At 50.6% G+C, this 10,724-nt stretch overlaps 1 protein-coding gene across 1 annotated transcript in view; it reads left to right on the forward strand.

The window, feature by feature from the left end:
- The first annotated feature begins 8,283 nt into the window (after nucleotides 1-8,283).
- Nucleotides 8,284-10,724, forward strand: part of MTURN (maturin, neural progenitor differentiation regulator homolog) — a 21,196-nt gene continuing 18,755 nt past the window's right edge. The window contains exon 1 of the mRNA XM_004702856.2: nucleotides 8,284-8,469. Within this exon, the coding sequence (XP_004702913.1) occupies nucleotides 8,299-8,469 (171 nt within the window). The 5' untranslated portion in view covers nucleotides 8,284-8,298. The remainder of the gene's footprint in view (nucleotides 8,470-10,724) is intronic.

The following is a 10,724-nucleotide window of genomic DNA, read 5'->3' on the forward strand; positions in this document are numbered from 1 at the left end:
TTGTGACAGTTCCCCTTCTCCCTTCACAGGCCGCGCCATCCCTCCCCAAACTCCAGCCCTCACTTGGGCCTCTCTCTACAGAGCCCTCAGTCCCAGGACAAAATTGGGAGAGAGTTCAGGGGCGGAGCTGCACCTGCCTCCAGGTGTGCCAGGATGGGCTCTGCTGCCATCTGAAGCCAGGCTGGAGGAGACTGTGAGCTCTAGACAGCCTGGCTCTCTCCCCGCTTCTGCCAGTTGGAGTTCCTTCAGGCTCTGTTAGCATGAGGAGCAGGGTGCTGGCAGCCATCTACAAGCCAGACAGACGGAGGGGCATGTGGGTGTGCAGGTGTGTGCATGCACTTACTCATGGGCATGGGGCGCCAGCTGCTCTCCCTCCTTGTCCCAGGTCAGGAGAAACAGAGAAGGGTCCTGTCACTCAGCCAGTGCCTGGGCACTAATGATTGTGGGGCGGAAGGGCCAATTTATTGCCATCCTTCTGCTGGAAAGAAACCATGTTTGAATCTGATTTTTTTTAATGATCCCACTTCAGGTCCAAAAAAAGAGAGCAATTAGCATGGTTAAGAAACTCATTTTGACCCATTTGGGGTCTAGGCATATTCTTAACCATGTGACCAAGTGACATCCTTTTCCATTTTAGGGGAAAGTAAATGCTGTGTTTAAATGAGGTCAAATCAGGTGCCATCGGTAGTGCAGGGGAGAGGAAGCCCTTTCTTACTGGATTTCAGCTTGAGCGTCCAGTTTCCTCATCTGTCAAATTGGCGTCATCACCTTTATGATTGTGAAGATTCAATGCAGACAAGTGGATGCGGATGTCCTTGGTGCCTGGCAAATTTTAAAGCTTGTCACAGTAGCTGTCCCTGATACATACCGAGATTGTTTCAGAAGAAAAGTCTTTCGTAAGACTCGTGAAATCCTGTGGAGAATAAAATCAATGTGAAGCATGAGGCCACCTGCAGGCCATCTCCTGGGATTTTTATAGTCGCCCATGAGCATGTCATTTTCACTGGGTCACTAAGGACCATGCCATCTGGCCCAGGGTGCAGCCGAAGGCCAGTGGGCATGCTGAGATTGATGCTCTGGTTCTGCTGCCTCACTCCCTGGGGGACCGTCAGCAGGGTGTTGAACTTCTTTGAACCATAGTGTCCTCTTTGATAAAACAGGTCAACAGTGGTCCCTGAGGGCAGACGGATGGTAGCTATGGTTACCTAGGCTCTTCCCACCCAGTGCAGACATCTGTTGGTGGCATGCGATGCTTTGTGGCTTTTGTCTTCTTCTACTGTCAATTCTCTGGACAGGAATACATTTAGAAGCAAGCCACACCAGCTTAAAGTGGGCGCCCCCAGCCCTGACAACAGCGCAGAACCCACACCCCAGAGCCATGGTGAGAGTGAGACCCCTAGCCACAGCCCTTTGGCAGAGCTGTTAGCTGTGCCGAATGGGAAACCGGGTGCCCCCCCACCCCCCAGTACCCTCCGGTGGGTGGAGCAGGAGCAGGGGCAGCATACAGAAAGTACTTGAAAAGCAGGGCTAGAAGGGAATCATTTTCATTGCTATAATACCACATTTTGATAACGTCTACCTAGTGAGACCAGGACGGTGCTCATTCTCCTCCTTACAGGTGACGTGGCGGGGTGAGTTTTTGTAATAAATCCTGGCCCAGCATAGAAGGGAGGGTCACCGATGACGTGTTCCGTGAGTCACGGGCCCACCAGGGATTTTTCACCTCCAGCAGTTCAAAACTACCAGCCGCCCCCCTGAGCAACGTGAAGCTTTCTACTCCCAGAACAAGTTGTAGTCTCGGAGACCCACAGGGCCAGTTCCTTTGTGTCCGATAGGGTCAGTGTACGTTGGAGTGGACTCGGTGACAGGGAGTGTTTGTGTTGTTGTTTGGTGTTGAGAGGAAAGAGTGGGCTGCCCAGGTAGGAGGACAGGAATACATTTTGAAGCAAGCCACACCAGCTTAAAGTGGGGGCCTCCAGCCCTGAGGGAGGGCTGCCTCCCTGAAACAGTGGCTGCACTGAGATCGGCTGGTCTTAGTCCATAGCGGCAGTGCTTGGTGATGCTTCCTTTGGAAACACTTTACCAGGTGGCTCCTGTCGGCCCACTCTGCTCTGCTGGTGGTTCACCCACGTGTGACTCAGAAGCATCGCCTGTTCTAACACAGAGCCCCACGCTCCACCCTGAGCTGCTGAGAAGGAAACTCCATGGGCAGGGCCCCGCAACTGATTTCACCAGCTCTCCTGATGACTTGTGTGCCCAGTGAAAGTTGGGAACTGCTGGGCTCCACTTTCCTCTGCTCTACGAGGTGTTTTCCTGACTTGCCAGCCCACTGTGGGCTATTAAAACACAAAGATCTGTAACCTGCCATTGCTCATAACCACACTGATGCAAAGTCAGTCCTTTCTGCACTGGGATTTATACTTTCCGTGAAGGAACATTGTTCCAAGCATGAGGTTCTCAGATGCGTGCTGTAGTTTCCTTGTGGCCAAAGTGGATGTTTGGTGCCCAAAACAGACTCACTGCCGATGAATCAATTTATGACTCATGGTGAGCGTACAGGGCAGGATAGAACAGCCCCTGTGGGCTCTGGAGATGGTAAGTCTTTATGTGAGTAGAAAGCCTCATCTTTCTCCTGAGGAGCAGCTGGGGGTTTGGTACTGCTGACCTTGAGATTAGCGGTCCAACATGTCCCCCAGCATATCACCAGGACTCAGTGCTCAGCTACACATATTTAGCGTCTTTTCCATTGTTGAAAGTTATCGGGAGCCCGCTGTGGGACCCAGGGCCCTGGGTCTGAGTTACGAGAGTGGTCATCCTGTCCCCAGTGTCAGGTCACTGCATTGTCCTGAGCAGTTGGCCTGGCTCTACCTTGTGGACGTCACCTTGTGGTCATGCTTCTTTCTTTGCATGTTGCTCTCAGATGCTGCCAACACGTGGCAGCCTCAGCACAACAGAACAAAGTGCTGCTTGATGCTGGTCGTCCTCCAAGTCATCAGCATGTTTGACTCCGTCTCAGCTGGGGTCTCCTTTGCCCTCAGTGCCCCCAGCTGGATGTTCTCCTCCAGCAGTCGAGTCCTTCTGGGCATGTGTCCACAGCAAGCCAGCGAGACAACGTTCGGTTGTGACCACAAGGTTTTCATTGGCTAGTTTTTGCAAGTAAATCACTGGGCTGTCTGAAGTTATCCAACACTGCTATAACTGACATATCACAGTGGGTGGATTTAACAACCAGAAGTTCATTTTTCATACAATGTGGGACACCAGTAGTCTGAATTCAAGAAATCAGTTCTAGAGAAGAGAAATGCTCACTCTGTCCCCTCAAGGGGAGTGTCCTTGTCTCTTTTCAGCTTCCGCTCTAGGTGCCAAGGAGCTGGTGGAATAGTAGGTGACGAATGGGGCCACTGGCCACAAGGTCATCAGTTTAAACCCAACCAACACTCCAAGGAAGAAGCATGCCACTTGCTGATTTCTTGAAGAGTGACAGCCTTGGAAGCCCACAGGGCAGCGCTCCCCTGCCCTATAAGGCCACGGTGAGTCAGAACTGACTCCATGGCCGGGAGTAAGTAACTCTGTCCTGTGCTGATCACACAGTCTCCTCTGCTCTGGCTCTCGTTCTGGTTCAATCAGCCTTTTTTTTTTTTCTTTCTTTCAAAAGAGGTAGGCTTCAAACACACCCTCCACGAATACTACTTTATTAACATAACATGGAAAACTCATTCCCTGGTGGGGTTATAAGTATAGGTATTGGGGGTTGGGGAGGAGCCCTGGGGGCGTGGTGGTTACATGCTGGGCTGCTAACCACAAGGTCAGCAGTTCAAATTCTTCAGGTACTTCAAGGGAGAAAGAGGAGACTTTCTACTCCTGTAAAGAGGTACAGTCTTGGAAACCCACAGTGACCGTTCTGCCCTCTCCTACAGGGATGCTACGAGTCGGCATCAACTCGATGGCAGTGAGTTTCATTTTGGTTTATAGGGGTTAGGATTTATAACCATCGTCTGTCTTCGTCTGGGAGTTCTGCTGAAGTCTGTCCACCATGGGCAAGCGTTCTCATCTTCGAAATACCGGCGGCATTGCTTTCTCACATCATGAGAACATGAAAGCCACACGGTATGAGAGATGGGTGGCACAATCCCATTGCCACCAAGTCAATTCTGACTCCTGACCACCCTCTGGGACAAAGTAGTGGGCTCAAACAGCTGACTTTGCAGCTAGCAGCCCAAGGCGTAGTGCACTCGGCCACCGGGGCTCCTTAATGTGCACAGGCCACTAGAAAGCTTTAGAGGCGAATCTGGGCAAGGCAAACCTGTGGCCCTTCTACAGCATGAAGGAACACCAGGGGTATAGAGGGTTATGTGTTGGCTGCTAACTGCAAAGGTCATCAGTTTGAAACCACCAGCCACTCCATGGGAGAAAGACAAGGCTTTTTACTCCTGTAAAGATTTACAGTTATCAGAAACTCCCAGGGGGCAGTTCTACTCTTGTCCTGTGAGGTCGCTGTGAAATGGATTCAACTCCATGGTAGTGAGTGTTGCTTGTATACTGCTGATCCTACCCTCATTATTGGGTTTATCCTGTTTTCTCTTTGTCTGTATTTGCCCAACTACATGTCCCCCCCCCCTTAGTTCATCTTGTATTCTATTGATATTTGCCAGCTGCATCGATAAATTGTGTAGGGAAGGAATTGAAATAAATAAAATTCAATGTTTTTTGCTTTGATTTATAATCTACATAAAACAATCAGCATTTAATAGATGATGTCATTAAGCGGTCATGTGTATAGGGGTCTGTCTGATTCCAATTCCCAGGCTCAGAAAACCAATCACGTGTAAGTTCAGGGTGACATAGAAAGCCTAATGAAGGACATTTAAAAGGACATTTAAAGGACACTGTGACAGAAGAACTTTTTGATGGGCATTAAACCATCCTTTCCCAAGTTATTTGTTCACAAATCAACTCCAAAAGTAGGATAATTGAATTGTGGCCAGAAGAGTTTGCTCCTGCAATTACAGGTGCCCTGAGCTAAATAACCTGTCTCTTCACCTACTGGGAGCGGTAAAGCCTTGCAACCCTGTTACTATTAGCGGGATATACTTCACTCCGTTTACTTAGTAATTTAAAACCCACAACACACTTTCCAAAAAGTAGATACACAAGTTTATCCTGGATCTGCGTACTTCTAAATTAACCTCCACCCCAGTCACTTTGGGTAATGTTCTGTCAAGTCATGTTGGATGTCCGATTGATCTTAGCCCCAGACCTTACTGAGTTCTGTGGCATCTCTCACCCCTCCACGTGTGCAAGAGAGGCGGGTGCGTGTGCTTGTTGACCCTCTATCAATATCCCCCATTCCAGGCAGGTGCCGGATGCACTTCTCATTTCTTCTCTCACCTTCACGCGTCTAGACAAGGCTGGCTTCAGGTTGTCTAGTTTGGGGCACTGTATGTTTTACTTGGTACTCGATGTTTGATTTATCATCCTTTTAACTTGGATGATCACTGACATTAAACTGGAACTTTCAACATTTTGAGTGTGGGAGTGGACGCAGAGCAGGACGTCTGTGAAAGTGGATCTTTGATGTTCTCGCTGCTTCCCCCCGATGAAGAATCCAGGAGAGAATAGGTAGAAAAGCACGTTGTACTATTATGCCTTGGGACCCCATAAATAACCATTTCATACATGACATTTGAATAGCGTGACAAGTTTAAGGGACTGATTAATCTGGAAGGAGCAAGCTCTGGTGGCATAGTGGTTACATACTGGGTTGCTAACTACAAGGTCATCAGCTCGAAACCGCCAGCCGCTTCTCAGGAGAAAGACGAGGCTTTCCACTCCGGTGAAGAGGTGTAGTCTCAGAAACCCACAGGACGGTTCTACCCTGACTTACAGGGCTGCTGCGAGGCAGCAACCACCAGATGGCAGTGAGTGTTTTGAAAGAATTAAAGTCAGTAGCTCGAAACCACCAGCTGCTCCTCGGGGGAAAGACGAGGCTTTCCACCCCTGTAAAGAGTTCCAGTCACGGAAACCCACTGGGGCAGTTCAACTCTGTCCTGTAGGGTCGCTATGAGTTGGAATCAACTGATAGTGAAGGAATTAATTTGAAATGGAACCCTGGTAGTCCCATGGGTTAGACCTTGGGCTGCTAATCGCAAGGTTGGAGGTGCAAACCCATGCCCTGCTCTGAAGGAGCAAGTTGCGGCTATCTGCTGTTGTAAAGATTTAGTTTTGAAAGCCCTGTGTCGGGTCACCATGAATCAGTCAAGTCAATGGCAGTGCGGGTAATAGAAACGGAGAAGCCTTCAGCTGCTCACGGAAAGGTTGGTGGTTTGAACCCCCCAGCTGCTCCTGGGAGAAATATGTAACAATCTCCTTCCCCGGAGATTGACAGCCTCAGACGTCCTGTAGGACAACCCTGCTCTGTTCTACTCTGCAGGGTCTCAGTGAGTGGACTTGACCAGCAGCAGTGGGCAATGAAACAGCACTCATGCTTGAGCTCTTCCCTAAAGCTAGAGTTTCCAGCAGTTGTCCTTAGGAGGTTGAGCAGGAAGCCATCCTTGAAGTCGGGGATGAGAACAGCTGTGGTCGGAAATGGGCCTTCCCATTCAGGGAATGCTGGTATATGGGGTGTGCAGGTGCTGTCAGAGTGCCTCGTCACTGTCTCGTATGTAGCTCTGAGCAGCTCGCTGAGTCTGTAGAAGCAGTTCAGGGGGGATCCTGCAAGGAGAAACGGGGCGTGGTCTGTGTTTAGGAAGTGGCAGGCATGTCATGTTCTAGAACAATCCCCTAAATCGGTTGTATTAATAGGAGTAGGTTTGTGCTCCACATGGACCGTTTCTCCAGATAGGAGCCCTGGCTTCCAGCTACTGAATCTCTGCCGCTCCCTCACGGTGCTATTTCCTCCCTCCAGGCTTGCACCGGCTTCCTGCTGCGCTGCGCCCTCATCGGACCTCTGACTGGTACTGCTCGGTCCCAGCAGCCCCCCTGGCTCTTGCTCCTCCTTGCTCAGATATGCAGAGCAGGGGCTGCTGTCTCCAGACCTCACCAGCCTGCTTCTTGGGCTTCTTCCAAATCCTTCAACATTTATGGCAGAAGTTTGCCTTGTCTTAAGCTTGCATGGAAAAAAAAAACCTTGCTTTCGCTGTAGGAAAAAGTAAACTCTAAAACTAGTCTCCCTGTCTCGTTGTGAAACGATGCTGTGGGTCTATTGCCCCCTTCAAACGCATTTTAAATGAAGGTGAGCCTTTTGAAAGGCTTTGTGGTGATTTAGTGACGACTTCTCCTAAATTCTTTATTCTTTTTATTTTAAAATCGGTGCACCATCATCATTCCTCCCTACCCCCCCAATCCCCAGACTGAGGGGGTAAAGAAAGTTGGTTCCGAGTTAATAGTTACAAACCATGCTTAATTGATCCTTCAGCCCTAGCCGGAGGCCCGAGTGTTGAGGGTGCAGGCTGGTGGCGTCTCCTCCCTCCTGTTGTTGAGCTATCATTCCCCCCCACGAGAGGTGAATAGTGGAAACCAGGGATGGTAGAATTTCAGCCCCACCGCCCCTTGCCCTTCTTAGTTCTGACGGCAAATTCAGCAGACGAGATTCAAAGCACCAAAATCCCAACGGAACTGCTACCAAGCCGATTCCTAATCCCAGGTTCTCCCTAGGACGGAGCAGAACGCCTCCCAGGGGGTTCCAACTAAGGTGACCAGATTTTAACATTGGTAAAGCGGGACGAAAGCTGGACACCATTGATAAATAAAACTCATAATATCCTGGCGAAATAGCCACATGGCAGCCGGAAAACCGTATACCCTAGCTTGTCGTGCATTCTTTCCAAAAATCGGGACTTCTTAAAAAATGCTGCGGGATGCAGAAAAAATTGTTCAAAATCGGAACTGTCCCGCCAAAAGTGGGACGTCTGGTCACCTTATCCAAGACTCCTTTTCTTACAAGAGCAGACAGCACACACACACACACACACACACACACACACACACACACACACACACACACACACACACCTCTCTCCCTTTGAACGGCTGGTGGGTCTGAACAAACTTCTGACCTTGCACTTAGCAATTCAAAGCACAACCCCCTGTATCACCAGGGCCCCTTACAGGTGAGTTATGGATCCCCAAACTGTAGGTTTTCCTGGTGTGTGTGTTTCTCGGTCCCCTTCGAGGCAAATGAGTCGAACACAAATGTCTGACTTTACTCCAGAAAGGAGGTCTTCGTCTGCTGGGTGCGAGCTGACAACGTTAAAAGGAACACGCCCCGCGTGGCTCTCGGCACGTGACCCACTGAGAGTCATGACACCTGTGTCTTTGTTCCCTCCGCCCCTTCCCGTGGGCTCGCAGCACGTGTGGAGTGAGAGCGAGGACTGCCTGCCTTTCCTGCAGCTGGCTCAGGACTACATCTCCTCCTGCGGCAAGAAGACGCTCCAGGAAGTCTTGGAGAAGGTCTTCAGGTCGTTCAGACCGGTAGGTGCCTGCTTGGCTTCGACAGATGGCTTGCTTGTTTTCATAGTGTGTTTTGAATAACATGGATTATGGGGAAAGTGGGCAAAAACACTCCCCTGGGATAACAAATTGGTTTTTTTTTTTTCTCTTGCTGGCCCTGGGCTTCAAGATAGCAGCCAGTGCTGGGGATGGGGTGGGGTTGGGGAGGGAGGGGAGGTGACACAGCTGTTTGGCCAAGGGGTGATGGTTATTTCTAGCATGGCTTGAGTTGAGAATCCTGGACAGGGTGGGAAGCAAGCAGATCCTTTGTGAGACAGCTGAGTGTCCCTGTTCTCCCCCAGTAGGCTTAAAACCAAAATGCTTGGAAGTTGTCATGGAAGTTCTCTTGTCATGCCGTCACTGCCGGGGGGGCCCGTGAGTCACCTGACCCTAGGGGTTTCCTAGTCTGAGCTTTCCAGGAGCAGCGCCACAGGACTGGGTGGGGCTGCTATTGGCTTCAAGCCAGCCTTTCCGTTAGCAGTCAAGTGCGTTACCTGGGTCACCACCTGGGGACCTCGCTCTTGGAATGAAAACCGAAAGACCAAGCTCACTGCCACCGAGTGGATGCCGATGCCCATAGCCACCCTACTGGACAGGGTAGAACGACCTCTGTAGGTTTGCAGGACTGTAACTCCTCTCTCTTCTGTGGAGTGCTGTTGGTTTCGAACTCCTGACTGCAGATCACAGCCCCACTCAGAGCCACTGCACTCCCAGGGCTCCTGTCTCAGAATGGTGGGAGTTATATTGGGGTGGCTGGGGAGTTGTCCAGGGCCAGTGTATGTGATGGACCATTATGCCAGTAGGCACCAAGAAGGATACAACTGGATATTGAAGCTGTTCTTCTTGCCCGTTATAATGCCCCCTTGGAGAGAGCTTGTATTTCTTGTTCTCCCTCCACCCCTGTTTCTCTTGGGATTTCGGAATCTGTTTGTTGCTAACTGATGGTACCTTTCAGAGCTGCTGAATATCGGAAACGGATACCCACCCCCTAGTTTGAAGATCACCTGTTTCTCTCTATCTTTATTGGACGATTAAAGTCTGATGATCAGCACCCTGCTTTACCCCCAAGCACGCACACCTGTCTGCCCCGGCCCCAGCCATGTGGAGCTCCTTGCCCATAATTAGACTCCTTACCATCAGCGGTATTTGCTTTAGAATTTCAATTCTTTATAAAAGAGAATTATGCTGTCTACTTATCCTTCGCTGCTGAAATGCCCGAGCGTCTGTTCTGTTTTCTAGAACCTAGCTAGCTTGGCTACATACTAGATGGTGTCTGCTGTCCAGTGTCGCCAGCCTCTGTGAGCCGGCTGTGAGCCAGCTTGTCTCTCGTTTCTGCTGGCCCTCCCCCTTGGTGTTTGGTTTCCTTGGGTGTGGGCTTATCTCTGGCCATGTGGTCGTTGTCGGCTGGGAGAATGAGTGTGTAGGAATACATGGAGACACAAAGAAAGGATGGCAGCTTCCTCTAAAGCAGGAACACTGCTATGCTTCCTCCGCGGCCTGTAAGCCCCCTCAGCCCGAGAGCGCTCCCGGTGATAATAAGCCAGGCTGCCCGGCTGGGCTGGGCCCTGGCGACCCCAACTTAAAGCGGGGGGGTGGGGGGTGGATTTGTCACAGGTTGCTCCTTTGGAAGGCCCTGTGTGTTAACATTTCATTTGCCCCCACCCACCACCTCCTGGAGAAGGCAGCAAAGTTTCTAGCTGTTTCTGCAGATCAGCAAATGCCCCTCAGGACAAAAGCAGCTTTCTGGGTTAGGCTGCCCTCCCTGAGGGTAACTGTTCAATAAAGGAAGGGCTGGCCACTGCCATCACCTTCTCAATTCTGTTTGTTGTTGTTTCCCCCCACAGATTGGTGAAGCCCCTTTGTCCTTAAAAAGGTGTCCTTTGAATTGAATCCAGGATTTTATCTGGTTCCCAAGCTGGTCTTTTGGTCACAACAGGAACGGAATCTCTGTGGAGTTGTCACTCTCTCAGGTTTGTGTCCTTTGGGCGATGCCGTGGAAAACCACTTGGCTGCCCATAGGTCAGGGTCTGAATCCTGCGAGAGCAAAGACCTGGCGATCGCTCCTGTTCTGATTAAACCCCACCCAGCCCACTCCCACCGAACCCTTTCTGACTCAGCAAGCCTGGGAGACAGGGGAGCGGCCCTGTAGGGTTTCCTTGGCTACGGATCTTGGCGGCACAGACTGCATGGCCTTCTTGCTGCAGAAGATCTGGGAGGTTCAACCACTGGCCTTTCCA

Source organism: Echinops telfairi, unplaced genomic scaffold (genome assembly GCF_000313985.2).
Source record: "Echinops telfairi isolate 266 unplaced genomic scaffold, ASM31398v2 ScPeMD7_23;HRSCAF=83, whole genome shotgun sequence".
Taxonomy (NCBI): Eukaryota; Metazoa; Chordata; class Mammalia; order Afrosoricida; family Tenrecidae; genus Echinops; species Echinops telfairi.